This window comes from Oncorhynchus tshawytscha, linkage group LG20 (genome assembly GCF_018296145.1).
Source record: "Oncorhynchus tshawytscha isolate Ot180627B linkage group LG20, Otsh_v2.0, whole genome shotgun sequence".
Classification (NCBI taxonomy): domain Eukaryota; kingdom Metazoa; phylum Chordata; class Actinopteri; order Salmoniformes; family Salmonidae; genus Oncorhynchus; species Oncorhynchus tshawytscha.
Genome location: NC_056448.1, coordinates 32,684,254 through 32,708,581, shown reverse-complemented (window position 1 = coordinate 32,708,581; position 24,328 = coordinate 32,684,254). Strand labels below are relative to the sequence as shown.

The 24,328-nt window shown below is 44.0% G+C and overlaps 1 protein-coding gene across 2 annotated transcripts in view; it reads right to left on the bottom strand.

Moving 5' to 3' along the window:
* The window catches only part of col5a1 (procollagen, type V, alpha 1), a 159,449-nt gene that overhangs the window by 68,076 nt on the left and 67,045 nt on the right, over positions 1–24,328 (bottom strand). For both annotated transcript variants that reach the window (XM_042302499.1, XM_042302500.1), the window contains exons 6-21: positions 22,452–22,577; positions 21,732–22,148; positions 21,054–21,578; positions 20,297–20,353; positions 14,437–14,478; positions 13,366–13,428; positions 11,318–11,392; positions 8,174–8,266; positions 7,925–7,981; positions 7,625–7,678; positions 7,386–7,439; positions 6,639–6,746; positions 6,499–6,552; positions 5,493–5,537; positions 4,714–4,767; positions 2,882–2,926 (exon numbers count right to left, since the gene is read on the bottom strand). In XM_042302499.1, coding sequence (XP_042158433.1) covers positions 2,882–2,926; positions 4,714–4,767; positions 5,493–5,537; positions 6,499–6,552; positions 6,639–6,746; positions 7,386–7,439; positions 7,625–7,678; positions 7,925–7,981; positions 8,174–8,266; positions 11,318–11,392; positions 13,366–13,428; positions 14,437–14,478; positions 20,297–20,353; positions 21,054–21,578; positions 21,732–22,148; positions 22,452–22,577 — 1,869 coding nt within the window. The remainder of the gene's footprint in view (positions 1–2,881; positions 2,927–4,713; positions 4,768–5,492; positions 5,538–6,498; positions 6,553–6,638; positions 6,747–7,385; positions 7,440–7,624; positions 7,679–7,924; positions 7,982–8,173; positions 8,267–11,317; positions 11,393–13,365; positions 13,429–14,436; positions 14,479–20,296; positions 20,354–21,053; positions 21,579–21,731; positions 22,149–22,451; positions 22,578–24,328) is intronic.

The window sequence follows — 24,328 nt, the reverse complement described above, 5'->3', positions numbered from 1 at the left end:
AGGGGAAGAAATGGTGTGATAGTGTTAGAGTAGGGGATGAAGGGGAAGAAATGGCGTGATAGTGTTAGAGTAGGAGATGAAGGGGAGAAATGGTGTGATAGTGTTAGAGTAGGAGATGAAGGGGAAGAAATGGTGTGATAGTGTTAGAGTAGGGGATGAAGGGAAGAAATGGTGTGATAGTGTTAGAGTAGGGGATGAAGGGGAAGAAATGGTGTGATAGTGTTAGAGTAGGAGATGAAGGGGAAGAAATGGCGTGATAGTGTTAGAGTAGGAGATGAAGGGGAAGAAATGGTGTGATAGTGTTAGAGTAGGGGATGAAGGGGAAGAAATGGTGTGATAGTGTTAGAGTAGGGGATGAAGGGGAAGAAATGGCGTGATAGTGTTAGAGTAGGAGATGAAGGGGAAGAAATGGTGTGATAGTGTTAGAGTAGGAGATGAAGGGGAAGAAATGGCGTGATAGTGTTAGAGTAGGAGATGAAGGGAAGAAATGGTGTGATAGTGTTAGAGTAGGAGATGAAGGGGAAGAAATGGTGTGATAGTGTTAGAGTAGGGGATGAAGGGGAAGAAATGGTGTGATAGTGTTAGAGTAGGAGATGAAGGGGAAGAAATGGTGTGATAGTGTTAGAGTAGGGGATGAAGGGGAAGAAATGGTGTGATAGTGTTAGAGTAGGAGATGAAGGGGAAGAAATGGTGTGATAGTGTTAGAGTAGGGGATGAAGGGGAAGAAATGGTGTGATAGTGTTAGAGTAGGAGATGAAGGGGAAGAAATGGTGTGATAGTGTTAGAGTAGGAGATGAAGGGAAGAAATGGTGTGATAGTGTTAGAGTAGGGGATGAAGGGGAAGAAATGGTGTGATAGTGTTAGAGTAGGAGATGAAGGGGAAGAAATGGTGTGATAGTGTTAGAGTAGGGGATGAAGGGGAAGAAATGGTGTGATAGTGTTAGAGTAGGAGATGAAGGGAAGAAATGGTGTGATAGTGTTAGAGTAGGAGATGAAGGGGAAGAAATGGTGTGATAGTGTTAGAGTAGGGGATGAAGGGGAAGAAATGGTGTGATAGTGTTAGAGTAGGAGATGAAGGGGAAGAAATGGTGTGATAGTGTTAGAGTAGGAGATGAAGGGAAAGAAATGGTGTGATAGTGTTAGAGTAGGAGATGAAGGGGAAGAAATGGTGTGATAGTGTTAGAGTAGGGGATGAAGGGGAAGAAATGGTGTGATAGTGTTAGAGTAGGAGATGAAGGGGAAGAAATGGTGTGATAGTGTTAGAGTAGGGGATGAAGGGGAAGAAATGGTGTGATAGTGTTAGAGTAGGAGATGAAGGGGAAGAAATGGTGTGATAGTGTTAGAGTAGGAGATGAAGGGGAAGAAATGGTGTGATAGTGTTAGAGTAGGGGATGAAGGGGAAGAAATGGTGTGATAGTGTTAGAGTAGGAGATGAAGGGGAAGAAATGGTGTGATAGTGTTAGAGTAGGGGATGAAGGGGAAGAAATGGTGTGATAGTGTTAGAGTAGGAGATGAAGGGGAAGAAATGGTGTGATAGTGTTAGAGTAGGGGATGAAGGGGAAGAAATGGTGTGATAGTGTTAGAGTAGGAGATGAAGGGGTAGAAATGGTGTGATAGTGTTAGAGTAGGGGTTGATGGGGTAGAAATGGTGTGATAGTGTTAGAGTAGGGGATGAAGGGGTAGAAATGGTGTGATAGTGTTAGAGTAGGGGATGAAGGGGTAGAAACGGTGTGATAGTGTTAGAGTAGGGGATGAAGGGGTAGAAATGGTGTGATAGTGTTAGAGTAGGGGATGAAGCCAGGGGTGTCATCAGATGGGGCCACAGTGTCTCCTGACCCCTCCTGTCTCAGCCTCCAGTATTTATGCTGCAGTAGTTTATGTGTCGGGGGGCTAGGGTCAGTTTGTTATATCTGGAGTACTTCTCCTGTCTTATCTGGTGTCCTGTGTGAATTTAAGTATGCTCTCTCTAATTCTCTCTTTCTCTCTTTCTTTCTCTCTCTCGGAGGAACTGAGCCCTAGGACCATGCCTCAGGACTACCTGCCATGATGACTCCTTGCTGTCCCCAGTCCACCTGGCCGTGCTGCTGCTCCAGTTTCAACTGTTCTGTCTGTGATTATTATTATTTGACCATGCTGGTCATTTATGAACATTTGAACATCTTGGCCATGTTCTGTTATAATCTCCACCCGGCACAGCCAGAAGAGAACTGGCCACCCCACATAGCCTGGTTCCTCTCTAGGTTTCTTCCTAGGTTTTGGCCTTTCTAAGGAGTTTTTCCTAGCCACCGTGCTTCTACACCTGCATTGCTTGCTGTTTGGGGTTTTAGGCTGGGTTTCTGTACAGCACTTTGAGATATCAGCTGATGTATGAAGGGCTATATAAATACATTTGAATTTGATGAAGGGGAAGAAATGGTGTGATAGTGTTAGAGTAGGAGATGAAGGGGAAGAAATGGTGTGATAGTGTTAGAGTAGGGGATGAAGGGGAAGAAATGGTGTGATAGTGTTAGAGTAGGAGATGAAGGGGAAGAAATGGTGTGATAGTGTTAGAGTAGGAGATGAAGGGGAAGAAATGGTGTGATAGTGTTAGAGTAGGAGATGAAGGGGAAGAAATGGTGTGATAGTGTTAGAGTAGGGGATGAAGGGGTAGAAATGGTGTGATAGAGTTAGAGTAGGAGATGAAGGGGAAGAAATGGTGTGATAGTGTTAGAGTAGGAGATGAAGGGGAAGAAATGGTGTGATAGTGTTAGAGTAGGGGATGGAGAGAAAGTGTGTGAGGTGTACGTCAGATGCAAATGTAGTGTGTGAGTATTTACACACTACTACTCCGCTTCGCACCGTGCCTCAGAACAGCCTTTAGCTGGGTGTTATCAGTACTTACAATGTTTCCTTTGGGTCCAGGGTGGCCATCCATTCCAGTTACACCCTGCAACACACAGTCAGATGAGATGAAGCTTCTATTTAATACATGAAGCCATACACTCAGGTGAACACAAAGAGAAAAAGGATGTGGACATGGGGAGTGCCTCAAGGATAGACTGAGATATATACACTGTAGACAGAGGCTGCAGTCATTTTGGTGCACTTTACCATATCAATTACCTTCATCAGGAAACATCATATTGGAAAAAGAGGAGATTTCCCTCAAGTCCAAATGATGTAGAGAAGTTAAGACATACACAGTTTCATATCTACAGCCATAACCTTTCTTATCATCTGAAGTATGTACTGTAGATACTGGATGTGTTATTTACCTATGTGCTGTAGATACTGGATGTGTTATTTACCTATGTACTGTAGATACTGGATGTGTTATTTACCTATGTACTGTAGATACTGGATGTGTTATTTACCTATGTTCTGTAGATACTGGATGTGTTATTTACCTATGTTCTGTAGATACTGGATGTGTTATTTACCTATGTACTGTAGATACTGGATGTGTTATTTACCTATCTGCTGTAGATACTGGATGTGTTATTTACCTATGTACTGTAGATACTGGATGTGTTATTTACCTATGTGCTGTAGATACTGGATGTGTTATTTACCTATGTACTGTAGATACTGGATGTGTTATTTACCTATGTACTGTAGATACTGGATGTGTTATTTACCTATGTACTGTAGATACTGGATGTGTTATTTACCTATGTACTGTAGATACTGGATGTGTTATTTACCTATGTACTGTAGATACTGGATGTGTTATTTACCTATCTACTGTAGATACTGGATGTGTTATTTACCTATCTACTGTAGATACTGGATGTGTTATTTACCTATGTACTGTAGATACTGGATGTGTTATTTACCTATGTGCTGTAGATACTGGATGTGTTATTTACCTATGTACTGTAGATACTGGATGTGTTATTTACCTATCTACTGTAGATACTGGATGTGTTATTTACCTATGTACTGTAGATACTGGATGTGTTATTTACCTATGTACTGTAGATACTGGATGTGTTATTTACCTATCTACTGTAGATACTGGATGTGTTATTTACCTATGTACTGTAGATACTGGATGTGTTATTTACCTATCTACTGTAGATACTGGATGTGTTATTTACCTATGTACTGTAGATACTGGATGTGTTATTTACCTATGTACTGTAGATACTGGATGTGTTATTTACCTATGTACTGTAGATACTGGATGTGTTATTTACCTATGTACTGTAGATACTGGATGTGTTATTTACCTATCTGCTGTAGATACTGGATGTGTTATTTACCTATGTACTGTAGATACTGGATGTGTTATTTACCTATGTACTGTAGATACTGGATGTGTTATTTACCTATCTACTGTAGATACTGGATGTGTTATTTACCTATGTACTGTAGATACTGGATGTGTTATTTACCTATGTACTGTAGATACTGGATGTGTTATTTACCTATGTGCTGTAGATACTGGATGTGTTATTTACCTATGTACTGTAGATACTGGATGTGTTATTTACCTATGTACTGTAGATACTGGATGTGTTATTTACCTATGTACTGTAGATACTGGATGTGTTATTTACCTATGTACTGTAGATACTGGATGTGCTATTTACCTATGTGTGTCATTAGTATGTTGTCGGTGTTGCTATGAGCAGGATAAATTCAATACAATACTGCTGAATCTCTGTCTGAACTGTGTGTGTGTGTGTGTGTGTGTGTGTGTGTGTGTGTGTGTGTGTGTTCTAAACGTACAAGGGATCCGGGAGGTCCCTGAGGTCCCTTAGGTCCCAGCAACCCACGAGGTCCCTGGAGAGAGAGAAATACATGAAAATGCCAACATCAATGTCATGATCCATTTCAAAACATAGCAAATAACTATAGAATGTTTGTTAAATGTAAATCTATGATGTTTTTAAATTATGACAATAATGACAACAATGAATGAATAATGGATTTTCATCTAAAGTATACTGATGCTTCTTGAATCTCTCTTTACCATCATAGATTGATTTCACTATTCTTGATGTCTGCTGTCTTCTCTGTCTATCACACAGTGCTATCTCAGTGCCGTGACTCAGTGCTGTGACTCAGTGCCCCTTCCTCTCAGATCTAGAGTATCTCAGAAAAACAGTGGTGTACCACCCCCTGGTGGTCTGTCTGAAATACTGCACCACACAATCTATCATTAATGATGCTCTCTGCCTTTTACTTTGTCTAACTCATTTTCTCTCTGCCTATCTCGTTCCTCTTCTCCTTTGGGGAAATCCTGTCAGAGAGGAAGGGAAGCTTATCTACCAGCCGTGAGGAGAGTAGACTGTGAACAAGAGGAATCTAAGGGCTTCTCACCCTGAGATTCACATATAGGGTCTAGACTACCTAGTTACTAAACCTGTGTAAAAACAAACTGTGTACATATACCATAAGCTGGACACCATGTATGGATCTGAATCCAGAACGTATATGTCAACACATGCTTTATTAAGTTGTAGTGTCACAATGACAGGGGATAGACATCATAAAAAAACACTTACTGGGTCACCAGGCAGCCCCCGTGGCCCGATCTCTCCATCGTCTCCCTGGAAACAGGAAGTGACATGGTCAGAACAGGAAGTGGGAATTTGGAGTATAGGAGAGAGGGAGAGGGAAAGGGGAGGTGTGAAAGGAGGAGAGGACAGGAATGACGTGATTGGGCCAGGTGATGGAGTGACGTGGGGGTGTCAAAATGAGACTCATTTACATGACAGATGACAGACACTTAGATCACACACTGACTAATCACACACACACACACACACCATACTGATGTGCTGACCTATGGACATACACACACACACCATACTGATGTGCTGACCTATGGACATACACACACACACACCATACTGATGTGCTGACCTATGGACATACACACACACACACCATACTGATGTGCTGACCTATAGACATACACACACACACACACACACACACACACCATACTGATGTGCTGACCTATGGACATACACACACACACCATACTGATGTGCTGACCTATAGACATACACACACACACACACACCATACTGATGTGCTGACCTATGGACATACACACACACACACCATACTGATGTGCTGACCTATGGACATACACACACACACACCATACTGATGTGCTGACCTATGGACATACACACACACACCATACTGATGTGCTGACCTAAAGACATACACACACACACACACACACACACACACACACCATACTGATGTGCTGACCTATGGACATACACACACACACCATACTGATGTGCTGACCTATAGACATACACACACACACACACACACCATACTGATGTGCTGACCTATGGACATACACACACACACCATACTGATGTGCTGACCTATGGACACACACACACACACACACACACACACACACACACCATACTGATGTGCTGACCTACGGACACACAGAGTGGGGAGATGAAGAAACAGAGAGCGAAACTGGGTAGGTATGATAAGAGATAGAGGGAGGCAGGGAGAGCGAGTGGTAGTACTTACTCTCTCTCCATCCTCTCCTGTGGGTCCGGGAGGTCCATGGGGTCCAGATTCACCCTAAAGGAGCAGACAGAAGATCAGTGGGACGTACACACACTGTCATACTACAACGGAGCTGAAATGACAACAACAAAGTGACTTACTCTGTGTCCCTTCTCACCAGGAAGTCCAGCCAAACCATCAAACCCTCTGTCTCCCTTGGTTCCGGTCTGACCAGGCATGCCTCTGGCTCCATCCGAACCAGCACGTCCCTGGAAAAACAGATGATTATAACAACCATCAACACTTACACCCGCTTCACCCTCCTTTCTGAAGGGCACAATTCTTCATTGTTTTTATTTAACCTTTGAATGAACGACATGGAACTAACCTTCCACAGAGTTGCATTACTTTCAGGAGAACACATAGAGCCCCGAATTGATCATCCCTTTTATACCATGGCTATAATTGAACACATTTGCCTCTAGAAATGTGTTTATTTGTCAGTAGAAATGTGTTCAACATCCAACGAAGTAGCTAGCAAGTTTAAGAGATAGCTACAGTAGATGCCTCTTTAACCGAACAAACTGAATTGCTAGTTTAGCTAACCAAACCAACAGTCCTAGATTGCTATTATGAAAAATCTAATTCAACAATGCCAATAATGTTTTCAATTTGGCTTTTCCGTTCAAAAGCAGCTCAAACATAGAACATGTATGAAGGAACTATAGCCATTGAATTCTACCGTGCTGATATACCGTACGTTAAAGGGAAATAATGCACGCTCTGGAATGCTCTTCAAGCCAATCAGAAACTAGTATTCAACAATGCCATGTTTTAAAATGCATCAAAACTACCCTAATCGGCGCGCCAAACTCAAATATCCATCCAAGACTCAGATTCACACTTACCCTTCTGCCGGGCTTCCCAGAGGGTCCATGAGAACCCATTGGTCCACGAGGTCCCTGTAACAAAGAAGAAGGTTATGGAGAATCCAACAAGAAAACCCTACCACAGAAACCCAACAAAATATCCCTAACAAAAAAAAACAAGTAAGTTGTGTTTATAGAAAGGCCTTAAACTTGGGCTGGAGATTACAGAGGAACAGTTTCAGTGGTTCTAGTGGTCTAGAAACGTCCATCCGTCTTACCTGAGGACCGGACTCTCCAGACTCTCCCTTCAGTCCAGAAACACCTGGAGAACCCTGGGAGGAGGACAAACACAATAAGGTCACAGTAGGCTCAGATCAGCGGATGAATATGATCAGGCCACAGTCCAAACACTATTAATGTTGTAGCACCTGCATTAGAATTTAATAGGATCTTATCAACTATTAACACTATAATAAGTTATTCTCCTCAGGCTGTGTATGTGACAGAGGTGTGTGTGTGTACATACTGTGTGTGTGAGTGTGTGTGTAAAGGAGACTGAGGAAAACTTTGGTACGTACCAGAGGACCAGATCTACCTGTCAAACCCATAGGGCCAGTAGGACCACGCATCGCCAGCTGGAGAGAGAAAACAGTTAGAGAAGTACAAAATGGTGTGTGTGTCTCAAATCAAATCAAAGTTTATTTGTCACCTGCGCCGAATACAACAGGTGTAGACCTTACAGTGAAATGCTTACTTACATGCTCTGTGTGTGTGTATGCACTTTGTGTTTGTGTGTGTGTGTATGCACTTGTGTGTTTAAGCCTTACCCTAGCTTGTTGCATGATGGCTTGCATCTGGGCCTCCTGAGCAGACACCTGAGGTCCCTTCTGTCCAGAGTCTCCTCCAGAACTGAAGCGGAACTGAGGAGGAGAGCAGAACTCAGAACTCAGAACCAGACCCAACAGGTAAGGCCAGTCCAGTAGATACAGGTACATGGACAAAGATATAGAGACAGACACAGAGACAGATGAAAAGACAGAGACAGACAAAGAGACAGACAAATAGACAGAGACAGACAAAGAGACAGACAAAGAGACAGAGACAGACACAGAGACAGACAAAGAGACAGACAAATAGACAGAGACAGACACAGAGGCAGACACAGAGACAGACAAAGAGACAGAGACAGACAAAGAGACAGACAAAGAGACAGAGGCAGACACAGAGACAGACAAAGAGACAGACAAATAGACAGAGACAGACACAGAGGCAGACACAGAGACAGACAAAGAGACAGAGACAGACAAAGAGACAGACAAAGAGACAGAGGCAGACAAAGAGACAGACAAATAGATAGAGACAGAGACAGAAACAGACAAATAGACAGAGACAGAGACAGACAAATAGACAGAGACAGAAACAGACAAATAGACAGAGACAGAAACAGACAAATAGACAGAGACAGAGACAGACAGAAACAGACAAATAGACAGAGACAGAAACAGACCAATAGACAGAGGCAGACAAAGAGACAGAGACAGAGGCAGACAAAGCAAGAAGAGAGACAGTGGGTTGAGAAAATGCCAAGTCATCTTACAGGCTAGGTTACCCATTCTTCAAACAGAATGTCTAAATAAATAAATCAATAAAATATGATTGTACTGAAACAAGTTATAAAAAAAGAACTAATTCAAATTCAGGCTTGGCTTGCATTAAAACGACTAAGTTGTGAAAACATTAGCTCATACATCAACTGCCTGGTTATGGTTCTTTTCCCATCAGAAGTTCACATGCCTATACTGGCATCTAGTGGTGAAATGTGGGTAATGCAATCAGTTGGTTGATCCTATAGAGATGTATTTCTGTTTCTGTTGGTATGAATAAAAACAGACCAGTGAGGAGGGTTTGTCACCACAACCTTGTTACTATGGAAGGAAAAAATAACATCGAACACAGGTTTGCATGAAGTTGGCAAACCTTACTTTTTTAAATACAGCAACATCTCACTAGCTAGGGATCTCTTTCATGATATTTTACTCTATATTCTTCAATTGTCTATATTTTTCCCAGTGAACCTCAAAAGCACAATGTCCCTCGAGAGAGACTCATCATTCCTCTCACAGAAACCAGACTATAACACAGAGATCCAACCATGCCCAGAGGAAGAGAGAGAGAGAGAGAGAGAGAGAGAGAGAGAGAGAGAGAGAGGAATTTGAACTGTGACTGTGACTAAGCAGAAACCTAGGGCACACAAATGGCATCTAACTACCAAGCACACTATCGAACTCTACACAATCAAACAATAATTTACCAATTAAATGATAAGATTTAACATCTTAACATGGCTATTGTTCACAACTATACCTAAGTTAGTTGTGTGTGCGTGTGTGTGTGTGTGTGTGGGGGGGGTCAATTTTATTCACATTTTTACATAGCAAAAAGTGATTATTTTTCATGTCGGATCCGGCCAAATGGGTCCCGGAACGAAACAGTCCAAAACGGAGAGGTGCCAGATCCTGTCAAATCAAGCACTGGGCCCATGCTTTACTGGTGCACCTTGACCAGACGTCTTGGCCTGACACATTCAGCTTTTCCAGAAGGCTCTCTGCTCTGCTCTGCTCTGCAGACTCCTGAGACTCCAGCAGGACATTTAGTCAAGTCATCACACTCAGCAGTAGGAGTACAGGCAGCAGCAGAACAAACAGAAAGGCTAGCTACTAACTTTAGCCTTTAGTTTTAGCAGCTGTGATCACAGGAAGGAGCACTTAGACCTGTTCTACTTCCTGTCTGAGGCTAGATTACTTCCTGTCTGTAAGACCCCTACACTCTTAGAAAAAAGGTGCTATCTAAAACCACAAAAGGGTTCTTCGGCTGTCCCCATAGGAGAACCCTTTGAAAAAACAGTTTTGGTTCCATGTAGAACCCTTTTCTCAGAGGGCTCTACATAGAACCCAAAAGTGTTCTATGGACAGCCGCAACACCCTTTTGCAACCCTTTTTTTCTAAGAGAGTAGATGTGTCATTTGGGCTGGAGTCTGGGGACAATAGGAAGGTGGGTGGCAGGGGATTGGGGGAATGGTGTATGGTAATTATCTCATCAGTAAGAAATGGGAGGAGAGAGGGGAGAGGAAGGGCAAAATCCATTGGAGAAGGTCAGGGGGGAGGGACTTCTGGCTTTCTCATCCAATGGATTTTGAGAAGGCGACAAGGAGAGAGGACACAAGGAGTATGCAATTGAGACCTTCCCAGAGAGTGAGTCTAAATGACAGCAGAACCACAGCTTCCTACAGCTTCCACTAGGAGGTGCTAGAGTGCTTATTGACTGGTTTACAGCATTCTTTGATTGGATTATCTGGAGCAAGACCAGAGAGGAAGAGTGTTTGATTCAGGAGGAGACTACCTCCCTGCATTCCACTTGCTAACATAACAGAGATCTCTAACCCCCTCTGACACAGTCAGGGAAACACACATCACAACAGGTCAGGACACTGTGACCCAAACCATACAGAACTCTGATCTGATATCAACAGCACTCTATGAATCAAAGGGTGAAATAATGCAACCAAGAGAAGGGAGGATTAGCCTTGTCTGAAGTAATACTGACGAACCGAACAAATATGTTGAAGTGCTATGACAATAGATTGAGGATTGCATTACAGAAGGGACAAGATTAGGAAGGACGTTTAAAAAGAAAGCCTTCCAGAAGATAAATGCACGCACAATAGCCAATAGGTACATTTAGAAACGTACACATGTGCATAAACATAGTCATCTGTCATCTGAGAAAACATATGGAATGCAAGTCTAACATGCAACAGAATATTAGATGCACCCATTCAATGTGTATTCTGTTCTAGATATAGATCTGTATATTCTAGAATTGTCATATAATGTTATTTACTTACAGACAGCATGAGGTCATCATTCTAGATGAGTGTATTCTAGAACTATAGTATTACAATATTTACTTACAGGCAGCATCAGGACAGTCCCTGGAGGTCCTGGCAGACCATCAGCACCAGGAAGACCAGCACGACCATTAGGACCCTGAGAGAGAGGGAGAGAGAGAGAGAGGAAGGGAGAGAGAGAGAAAGAGAGAGACAGACAGACAGACAGACAGACAGACAGACAGACAGACAGACAGACAGACAGACAGACAGACAGACAGACAGACAGACGGAGAGGGAGAGGGAGAGGGAAGAGTACATTTACTCGAACAAGGTAAATTATGCCAGGAATACAAGTCTTGTCAGGTTTAAAAAAACTTGTACAGGTGTTCCACCATGTTTTGGGGAGTGGTGGTGACTAATTGATACCTTGCTGTATATCAACAGCTTGATGTATACAGTGAGGGGGGAAAGTATTTGATCCCCTGCTGATTTTGTACGTTTTCCCACTGACAAAGAAATGATCCATCTATAATTTTAATGGTAGATTTATTTGAACAGTGAGAGACAGAATAACAACAACAAAATCCAGAAAAACGCATGTCAAAAATGGTATAAATTGATTAGCATTTTAATGAGGGAAATAAGTATTTGACCCCCTCTCAATCAGAAAGATTTCTGTCTCCCAGGTGTATTTAATACAGGTGACGAGCTGAGATTAGGAGCACACTCTTAAAGGGAGTGCTCCTAATATCAGTTTGTTACCTGTGTAAAAGACACCTGTCCACAGAAGCAATCAATCAATCAGATTCCAAACTCTCCACCATGGCCAAGACCAAAGAGCTCTCCAAGGATGTCAGGGACAAGATTGTAGACCTACACAAGGCTGGAATGGGCTACAAGACCATCGCCCAGGAAGCAGCTTGGTGAGAAGGTGACAACAGTTGGTGCGATTATTAGCAAATGGAAGAAACACAAAAGAACTGTCAATCTCCCTCGGCCTGGGGCTCCATGCAAGATCTCACCTTGTGGAGTTGCAATGATCCTTAGAACGGTGAGGAATCAGCCCAGAACTACAAGGGAGGATCTTGTCAATGATCTCAAGGCAGCTGGCACCATAGTCACCAAGAAAACAATTGGTAACACACTGCGCGGTGAAGGACTGAAATCCTGCAGCGCCCGCAAGGTCCCCCTGCTCAAGAAAGCACATATACATGCCCGTCTGAAGTTTGCCAATGAACATCTGAATGATTCAGAGGACAACTGGGTGAAAGTGTTGTGGTCAGATGAGACCAAAATGGAGCTCTTTGGCATCAACTCAACTCGCTGTGTTTGGAGGAGGAGGAATGCTGCCTATGACCCCAAGAACACCATCCCCACCGTCAAACATGGAGGTGGAAACATTATGCTTTGGGGGTGTTTTTCTGCTAAGGGGACAGGACAACTTCACCGCATCAAAGGGACGATGGACGGGGCCATGTACCGTCAAATCTTGGGTGAGAACCTCCTTCCCTCAGCCAGGGCATTGAAAATGGGTCGTGGATGGGTATTCCAGCATGACAATGACCCCAAACACACGGCCAAGGCAACAAAGGAGTGGCCTAGCCAGTCTCCAGAGCTTAATCCCATAGAAAATCTGTGGAGGGAGCTGAAGGTTCGAGTTGCCAAACGTCAGCCTCAAAACCTTAATGACTTGGAGAAGAGCTGCAAAGAGGAGTGGGACAAAATCCCTCCTATGAGAAATGTATGACCTCTGTGATTGCCAACAAGGGTTTTACCAACAAGTACTAAGTCATGTTTTGCAGAGTCGGTCAAATACTTATTTCCCTCATTAAAATGCAAATCAATTTATAACATTTTTGACATGCGTTTTTCTGGATTTTTTTGTTGTTATTCTGTCTCTCACTGTTCAAATAAATCCACCATTAAAATTATAGACTGATCATTTCTTTGTCAGTGGGCAAACGTACAAAATCAGCAGGGGATCAAATACTTTTTTCCCTCACTGTACCTTGTGGTTGTGTTGAAACAATGGCTATATGATGTGTTGGTGGTGGTTGGCATGTGACTGTGGTATTTTCCATTTATTTATTTGTCTGTGTGTTTTATTTGTTGTGGGTGCTTGTTTCTCACCCTTTCTCCTGTGTCTCCGTGGCTGCCTGGGGGCCCGGAGGAACCTGGGGGTCCAGGGAGACCCTGTACACAACAATATATAATATCAGAGACTGGAGGGCACACACACACACAGACACCCACATACACCCACATACACACACACAGACACTCACATACACACACACACGCGTGCACACGCTCACACACACACAGACACACAGACACCCACATACACAAACACACAAACACACAGACACTCACATACACACACACACGCGAGCACATGCTCACACACACACACACACAGACACACACACACACACACACACACACACAGACACTCACATACACACACACACGCGCGCACATGCTCACACACAAAACAAAATGCAAGTCAGGCAAAGTTGCATAACAGTTGTACGCGGAAACATAAGAGAGAGAACAAGAGAGGAATGCATGAGGAAATATGGGCAGGCAGTCTGTTAGATGATACATTTCAACCTCGGGCCCATCTCTCTTTCTCTACTAACTCTTACTGTATTATTATCAACTGTTTCTGCTGTCTGTATTCTGTCTCTAAATGTTGTCTATCACTAGCAGCACCATATCACCACGTCAAATTATGAGTATTTGTAAATGTTCTTAACGAATAAAGGTGACTCTGATTCTTGCGGTCAAATAGCGTACAAGAGCATGCATGTAGGTAAATAAATAAATACTAACTGATCTGAGAACCTCTGTGTAACTGTCTCTCTAGGGCAAGTGGTGTGTTGTGCTGTTACTATTCGTATTGCTAAATATCAGCAATGGCAACTGGGCTGCAGTTTAATTCTCTCTTAACAAAACACTAGTCATTTCAAGATGAACAGTGGAGGATACACAATATTCCTAACCCAGAGACAGACCAGATAGAACATAGGGCTGAAACAGTGTCAGAAGACTGTCATCTTCCACTGAAATCATAAGAGACTGGATGAGAGAAAGAGAGAGCGAGAGAGAAAAAGAGAGAGAGAGAGAGAGCGAGAGAGAAAGAGAGAGAGGGAGACAGAGACTGACAAACATAGAGAGAAAGTAGAGAGAGGGACTTACTGTTGGGCCTTCCGGACCAGGCGGACCCTCCACCAGCATTCCCTGAAACATACAAACACATCAGAGAGATGGATGGCTGCAGCCTGTAGAGTACGCAGCATCACCACTGACACTATGACTCTTTGTTTGTTTGTGTGTGTGTGTGTGTGTATGTGTGTGTGTGTATGTGTATGTGTGTGTGCGTTCGTGTGTGCGTGCGGTGCGGTGCGTGCGGTGCGTGCGGTGCGTGTGTTGTGTATGACCGTGGGTGTGAGTGCAACCCTGCGTATACATTAATTCATATGAATGCATCTCTTCAGTACATGTGCATATAATTTATATACGTGTCCGGACATATCCTGCATATCTACTCTCCATCCAGGGGAGTATTTGGTGATTTAATATAAATTCCTGCCTGTCATTTCATTTAGAGCTTCACATTAATCTGGGAGGAACAGGCAGAGGGTGAATAACGATCAGGACAAAGGCAGAAGACTGATGGAATATGTTCAACATGGAACAGGGGACTATGGGCAATAAGAAACACAAGTAATTTTATAGTTATAATAATATGATATATTTCATTTAACAGACACTTTAACCTCAGCGACATACTGTCATGTTTGCACACATTTTACATATGGATGGTAAATACTCCCTGTCTCTCTGAACATGACCCTTATCCTCTGCTAATACATCAAAACAACATATCTCTGTCTCTGTCAGTCTCTGTCAGTCTCTGTCTGTCTCTGTCTGTCTCTGTCTGTCTCTGTAGTGTGTACACATAAACACTCACAGATGGGCTGAAACATCACATACAGTGGCTTGCGAAAGTATTCACCCACCTTGGCATTATTCCTATTTTATTGCCTTACAACCTGGAATTAAAATATATTTTTTTGTATCATTTGATTTACACAACATGCCTACCACTTTGAAGATGCAAAATATTTTCTATTGTGAAACAAACAAGAAATAAGACAATAAAATTGAAAACTTGAGCGCTTATAACTATCCCCCCCCCCCCTAAAGTCAATACTTTGTAGAGACACCTTTTGCAGCAATTAGAGCTGCAAGTCTCTTAGGGTATGTCTCTATAAGCGTGCCACATCTAGCCACTGAGATTTTTGCCCACTCTTCAAGGCAAAACTACTTCAGCTCCTTCAAGTTGGATGGGTTCCGCTGGTGTACAGCAATCTTTAAGTCATACCACAGATTCTCAATTCGATTGAGGTCTGGGCTTTGACTAGGCCATTCCACATTTAAATGTTTCCCCTTAAACCTGTTGCATTAGCAGAATGCTTAGGGTCATTGTCCTGCTGGAAGGTGAACCTCCGTCCCAGTCTCAAATCTCTGAAAGACTGAAACAGGTTTCCCTCAAGAAGTTCCCTTTATTTAGCGCCATCCATCATTCCTACAATTCTGACCAGTTTCCAGTCCCTGCTGATGAAAAACATCCCCACATCATGATGCTGCCACCACCATGCTTCACTGTGGGGATGGTGTTCTCAGGGTGATGAGAGGTGTTGGGTTTGCGCCAGACATAGTGTTTTCCTTGACGGCCAAAAAGCTCAATTTTAGTCTCATCTGACCAGAGTACCTTCTTTCATATGTTTGGGGAGTCTCACACATGCCTTTGGGTGAACACCAAACGTATTTGCTTATTTTTTTCTTTAAGCAATGGCTTTTTTTGTCCACTCTTCCGTAAAGCCCAGCTCTGTGGAGTGTACGGCTTAAAGTTTTCCTATGGACAGATACTCCAATCTCCGCTGTGGAGCTTTGCAGCTCCTTCAGGGTTATCTTTGGTCTCTTTGTTGCCTCTCTGATTAATGCCCTCCTTGCCAGGTCCGTGAGTTTTGGTGGGCAGCCCTCTCTTGGCAGGTTTGTTGTGGTGCCATTTCTTACCATTTTTTAATAATGGATTTAATGGTGCTCCGTTGGATGTTCAAAGTTTCTGATATTTTTTTATAACGCAACCCTGATCTGTACTTCTCCACAACTTTGTCCCTGACCTGTTTGGAGAGCTCCTTGGTCTTCATAGTGCCGCTTGCTTGATGGTTCCCCTTGCTAAGTGATGTTGCAGACCCTGGGGCCTTTCAGAACAGGTGTATATATACTGAGATCATGTGACAGATAATGTGACACTTAAATTGCACACAGGTGGACTTTATTTAACTAATTATGTGACATATGAAGGTAATTGGTTGTACCATATCTTATTTAGGGGTTTCATAGCAAACGGCGTGAATACATATGCACGCACCACTTTTCCATTTTTTTATTTTGGGAAAAAAAATTCATTTCACTAATTTGGACTATTTTGTGTATGTCAATTACATGAAATCCAAGTAAAAATCTATTTAAATTACAGGTTGCAATGCAACAAAATAGAAAAAACACCAAAGGGGATGAATAGTTTTGCAACTAAATCTTCTACAAGCCAGAACCAACTAAATCTTCAACAAGCCAGGTCTTTAACATTCCAGAGCCATACCTGGGTCTTTTACATTCCCAGAGCCATACCTGGGTCTTTTACATTCCCAGTCCCATACCTGGGTCTTTTACATTCCCAGAGCCATACCTGGGTCTTTACCATTCCCAGAGCCATACCTGGGTCTTTAACATTCCCAGAGCCATACCTGGGTCTTTTACATTCCCAGTCCCATACCTGGGTCTTTTACATTCCCAGAGCCATACCTGGGTCTTTTACATTCCCAGAGCCATACCTGGGTCTTTTACATTCCCAGTCCCATACCTGGGTCTTTTACATTCCCAGAGCCATACCTGGGTCTTTTACATTCCCAGAGCCATACCTGGGTCTTTACCATTCCCAGAGCCATACCTGGGTCTTTTACATTCCCAGAGCCATGCCTGGGTCTTTAACATTCCCAGAGCCATGCCTGGGTCTTTAACATTCCCAGAGCCATGCCTGGGTCTTTAACATTCCCAGAGCCATACCTGGGTCTTTAACATTCCCAGAGCCATACTTGGGTCTTTTACATTCCCAGAGCTATACCTGGGTCTTTAACATTCCCAGAGCCATGCCTGGGTCTTTAACATTCCCAGAGCCATGCCTGGGTCTTTAACATTCCCAGAGCCATACCTGGGTCTTTAACATTCCCAGAGCCATACCTGGGTCTTTTACATTCCCAGACCCATACCTGGGTCTTTAACATTCCCAGCGCCATACCTGGGTCTGTAACATTCCCAGAGCCATACATGGGTCTTTAACATTCCCAGAGCAATTCCTGGGTCTTTAACATTCCCAGACCCATACCTGGGTCTTTAACATTCCCAGAGCCATACCTGGGTTTTTTGTTTGATGTGTGTTTATGGATAAGTGTGTGAGGTCACGTCACACTTTGCCTATAGTATAGTGCATTCTGAAAGTACTCAGACCCCTTGACGTTTTCCACATTTGGTTACATTACAGCCTTATTCTAAAATGGATTGAAAAGATTGAAAATTCATCAATCTGCACAAAATACCTCATAACAACAAAGCGAAAACAGTTTAAAAAAAATATTTTGCAAAGTTATTACAAATAAAAAACTTAAATAACTTATTTACATAAGTATTCAGACCCTTTGCTAAGAGACTCAACATTGAGCTCAGGTACATCCTGTTTCTATTGATCATCCTTGAGATGTTTCTACAACTTGATTGGAGTCCACCTGTGGCAAATTCTATTGATTGGACATGATTTGGATAGGCACACACCTGTCTATATAAGTTCCCATAGTTGATAGTGCATGTCAGAGCAAAAACCAAGCCATGAGGTCGAATGAATTGTCTCTAGAGCTCCGAGAGAGGATTGTGTCAAGGCACAGATCTGGGGAAGGGTACCAAAACATTTCTGCAGCATTGAAGGTCCCCAAGAACACAATGGCCTCCATCATTCTTAAATATAAGAAGTTTGGAACCATCAAAACTCTTCCTAGAGCTGGCTGCCCGTCCAAACTGAGCAATCGGGGGAGAAGGGCCTTGGTCAAGGAGGTGACCAAGAACCCGATGGTCACTCTGACAGAGCTCTAGAGTTCCTCTGTGGAGATCGGAGAACCTTCCAGAAGAACAACCATCTCTGCAGCACATGACAGCCACTTGGAGTTTGGCAAAAGGCACCTAAAGGACTCTCAGATCATGAGAAACAAGATAATCTGGTCAGATGACACCAAGATTGAACTCTTTGGCCTGAATGCCAAGCGTCACGTCTGGAGGAAATCTTGCACCATCCCTATGGTGAAGCGTGGTGGCAGCATCATGCTGTGGGTATGTTATTGAGCGGCAGGGACTGGGAGACTAGTCAGGATTGAGGGAAAGATTAACCTTAGCAAAGTACAGAGAGATCCTTGATGAAAACCTTCTTCAGAGCGCTCAGGACGTCAGACTGGGGCGAAGGCCATGACCTGGAGACACGAGGCGGCGCACAATTGCCTCAGCGTCGTCCGGGTTAGGGAAGGGTTTGCCCGGCCAGGACGTCCTTGTCCCATCACGCTCTAGTGATTCCTTGTGGCGGGAAGGGTGCATGCACGCTGACTTCGGTCGCCAGTTATGTACGATGTTTCCTCCGACACATTGGTGCAGCTGGCATTGGGTTAAGCGATCAATGTGTCAAGAAGCAGTGCGGCTTGGCAGTGTCATGTTTACAGAGGACACATGGCTCTTGACCTTCGCCTCCCCCGAGTCCATACGGAAGTTGCAGAGATGGGACAAGACTGTAACTACCAATTGGGGCGAAAAAGTGGTAAAAAAAAGTAAACACAAAAATCATGTTTTTATGGGGTATTGTGTGTAGACTGATGAGGGGAAAATACTATTTCATCCATTTTAGAATAAGGGTGTAACATAACAAAATGTGAAAAAAGTCAAGGGGTATGAATGCACTTTAAGTCTGTCTGTCAAACAGTGGTCCTGTGTAGATGTATGGACTCAGGCTTAGAGTGACTGATCACAGCAGTAAACAGATAGAGGAGTGTGTGTGTGTGTGTAGTGTGTGAGTGCGTGCGTGCGTGCATGCGTGTGGCCATGCGTCCATGGTGTGTGTGGTCAGTATGTGTGTGGTATGGGTGGGTTGGATGGGACTGGCAGGGGGATGTGGGTTGTCGTCACTGCAGACAAATGGGGATTGGACTGAAAGGAGGGAGCTCTGCTCCTTGTTTATTTACAATGTGAACAAGATGGACGACTCACAGGCTCATTCTGGGTGGTAAAGCACACGCACGTACAGTTGAGCCCAGTGACATTTGTTTATAGGGAGACAGCTGTGGTTCTGTGACTCAGGTCAGATTGAGGTATTGAACTCGTACACTTTGGATCATAACATAGGAATTGGCTACCAGTGATGACATTGGCATATCAGGTATAGCCATGGCTTTAGCTCTGCAAGTCAACACCGTCCCCTGATGAATGTGGAGTGCTGGAGTAAAACTCCCAAGTAGGGACTGGCTATTTTCCATCTGTGAGATCTTTAGATCACTGGGAGGTGGGGAAGTCTTAAGGAGATTTCCTCTGTTCTTCTCCCCCTCTCTCTCTTTCTCTTCCCTCCCTTTCCCAGCTGCACTCTCCCTGGTCAGTGTTTATGCTAGCCCAGAGTGTTTACACTCCAGATGATCATTCATTTTCCTCTATGTATCCATACTCCAAATGTTCAACCTTTGGACCAGAGGTGGCCTTGCTGCAGGACACAGCAGGAGGATGCAGAGACCAATGTGTTATACTGCATCATGTGATTTATATGATTGTCAGTCAGTGGTGTGTGATGACTCATGGCTTGGTTTTGAAATAATCATACACACAATCACGCAGACACACATGTGAAACACACACTCACACAGACACACGTATGTGAAACACACACACACGTTGGATAAATTATACTCACAGGCTCAATGATAGCAGGTTCTCCCTTCTGTCCCTTCTCTCCCCGAGACCCATCAACCTGCAAATGACATCAACATTACCATCATCATCATAGTCTATCGCCGACATCATAATCATTATCACCACCACCATCATCATCATATCACCACCACCACCATCATCACCACAACCAACACCATCATCACCATCACCATCACCACCACCATCATCACCACCACCACCATCATCATAGTCTATCGCCGACATCATAATCATTATCACCAGCACCACCACCATCATCATCATCATCACCATCCTTACCATCATCATCATCATCATCATCATCACCACCACAATCATCATCACCACCACCACCATCATCATCGTTACCACCATCATCATCATCATCATCATCATCACCACCATCACCACCATCATCATCATCATCATCTCCACCACCACCATCATTATCATTACCATCATCATCACCACCACCATCATCATCATCATTAACACCACCACCATCATCATCATCATCACCACCACCATCATCATCATAGTATATCGCCACCATCACCATCATCACCACCATCATCATCATCATCACCACCATCATCAATATCAACACCACCATCATCATCATCACCACCACCATCATCATTATCATAGTATATCGCCGGCATCACCATCATCATGAGCACCACCATCATCATTATCATCACTACAATTTTGATTATTATCATTATCATCATGATTACCATCACCATCATCGTCCTTACCTGTCCGTAGTACTCGTCTGTCTCGGCTGGCAGCACCTTCTCCTCCTGTCCACCGTAGTCCAGGTCTCCATAACCATAGTCTGCGTCCGCATACTCAGAGATGGACTCCTCTTTGAACCGATCGCCCTCCAGATCAGTGTAGTCTCCCTCAATAGCCACACCCTGGCCCCCGGCTCCCGTAGCAACCGAATCCCCAGCTCCAGCTCCTGCTCTTGCCGCCCCACCTCCGGCGCTGGCAGATCCTCCTACAGAGACGGAACCGCCCCCAACGGAAACGGAACCGCCCCCAACGGAACCGCCCCCAACGGAAACGGAACCACCACCAACGGAAACGGAACCACCCCCAACAGAAACAGAACCGCCCCCGACCGATACAGATCCACCTCCACCACCAGTACCGATTTCGACAGTACTGCTGCTGCTGGTTCTGCTGTCATGGCCACCGCCACCGATGCTGTACTCCTCTCCCTCTCCATAGGACAGGTCATAACCCTCACCATAGTTGTCATTGTAGCCTGTTCCAGCCTGAGAGACCAGAGAGGAAAGGACAGGGACAGTGAGTCAATGGGACACACTGAGATATGATAAGATGTTATGTGACACATTCCAGATACAACATCTAACTGGTAAAACATAGGGCATTACCACACAAGTACACAACAACCGTGTGTAACTCACCGAGGTCTTGTTGCGTGTGATGGTGACTCCTCCACTACTGGTGATGACCTTCTCAAACTCCGCCCCCGTGCCCAGGTCAAACTTTGACCCCAACCCCAGGTCCAGCTCCACCCCTGCACCGGTCCCCGTGCTTGAGCTGCTGATGGTGACTCTGCGACTGGCGTCGGGCGAGGCCGTGGACTCGTCGTAGTATGATTCGTAGTTCCCATAACTATCTGTGTCATAGCCGTCGTAAGGGCTGGTCTCTTCCCCATAGGCCTCCTCGCCGGCGGCTCCGGCTCCTGCTGCAGCGGAGGCGCTGCCGGTAGATACAGCGGTCAACACTTTGCCCTCGACTCCCTGACTGGCTGTATCCCTGACTGATGACACCACCTCTTTGACTGAGGTGACCACACGGCCGCTCTCTGGCACGGACACCTGGAGAGGAGGACAACACAATGTCAGGAGGACAAACTGTAGCCTATACAACACTTTTGATGAATTGTTTTCATTTACAGTAACTTTAATTTAAAGTCATTGAGATAAAGAATAGCTTTTCAAAGGGCGACCTGACCAAGATGTCATTCAAAACTGACATTGGAACATACTCAGCATCAACAGCAATCACTACATTATAAAACAAGGTATGGGATGGGGAGAGGGTGCCAAGTCCCACCCCACTGGAGCTAGACGGTAGTCTTTTAAAAGGACAGGGGACATGGGACAGAAAGGGGACAGTACCTTTACGTCTTCCGTGGCAGGTCCAGCTTGTTCGTCAGTCTCAGTCTCGGAGGTGGACTCGGAAGGTTTCCCATCCATGTCCTCATAGTAAGGATACTCATAGTAATAGCTGTCCTCCTCTGTGTTCTATACAATACAGGGAATTATGAAACGGTTACTTCCCGCCAAGCAATCGGATTGGTCAAAAGTGCATTCCAGCTGTGGTGTTATTGAGCACAACACCACAGCTAGTCATGCGTTATCGAAAAATGATCGAATCACTTTATGATCACTCCACTAACAGTAATGGTTGACCAGAAAGTTATTCTTTCATAGTTCTTGCTTTCTGTGTAAAACCGTTTCATATACGCAATAATATACTTGAGGGTGTGAGTTATGGTGATTATTGGCTGACAGAACTCATGTCTTCCTAGCGACCACATCATGTCGTTCCAATAATCCCCATAACACATCCCCTCTGGTATATTATTGATTTAATGGATGATGGTGGATGGTTGAAAATGACAGTAATAAGAGAGGAGGGTGTGTGTGAGAGAGAGAGAGAGAGAGAGAGAAAGAGAGAAAGACAGAAAGAGAGAGAAAGACAGAGAGAGAGAGAGACAGAGTAAGAGAGAGAGACAGAGTAAGAGGGTGAGAGACAGGCAAAGAAAGAGAGAGAAAGAAAAACATTTCTTTGTACTGTAAGACAACAGATAGGGTCCTCCTCTGTGCTCTATACATACAGGGAAATGGATAATGGTTGATGGTTGAAATGACATACACATAATGATGAGAGAGAGAGACAGAGAGATATTAGACAACAGACAGAGAAAGAGAGAAAGAAAGACATTGCTTTGTACTCTATGAAAACAGCCTAACATTATGATAACAATCAGATGTGTCTGATATTGGGATGATGTCACAGGAGGTTTGTGGCACCTTAATTAAGGAGGCAATGGCTGAAGCGGAATTAGTGGAAGGGTATCAATATCACATGGTTTCAACGTGGTTCAACATGGCCTCCACTGGATGAATCCCCAACAAAAGATGGGCTGAGTCTGAATCTGATCAGAAATCACGCCAAGAATGTCAAACCTACCTGACCCATTCTGTGGGGAGGGGGAGGGGAGGGGGGGTTGTGAAGTGGTACGAAGGTAGATCTGGTAGTGAAGGTTTTTAAGAAGGGTGGGTCGGCAGAGGTGGGGGGCACTTCCATTTTATGCTTACTTACTTTACTTGCTTATGGAGGTACAATGCACAGAAAGATGGCGTACCATAGAGTAGCTCTCTGTCATAGAGCTCATCCTCATCATGTACTGAGGGGAGAGAGGCACTAGTTGCTTCAGTCATTATGAAGTTTTTCTTTTCTGTGAGGTCTGCTCCATATTAGCCCTACTATTGGAACCAGATTATGAACAAACCCAAAACAGGTCTGAAACATGTTTGAGGTATGTGTTTGTGACAGTTACGTTTGACTCTGGTTTGGCTGTAGTTCTACTATGGTACTACTACTACGGTTCTCTAGGGTGAACTGGTTCCCTTTGGTTCTAAACAGCTCCAGATGGGCTGAGATGAGAGGTACAGGAGTTGTGATTGGGCACACTATGGTTCTGGTTCTCTCTCTGACTAGTTCACTTCATAAGAAAGCTGAGATCACCACTTCAACTGGAAAGAGTCCAAGGGTGTGGTTGGTTAGCTTGTTGAATTGATAATGTCCTTCTCCTCCAAAGGATTAAGACTTGCCATGCCAAGGTAGGACAGCAGAGTTGTTTAATAGATTGGGGGCAGATATAGAAAGAAAATCTCCATTCAGCATAGAGTATGGAGATACAGGCTTAGGCAAGTAGTCTGCCATTCCTGCATATTTAATTCCCTCTATAACTGCATAGCAGATTCAA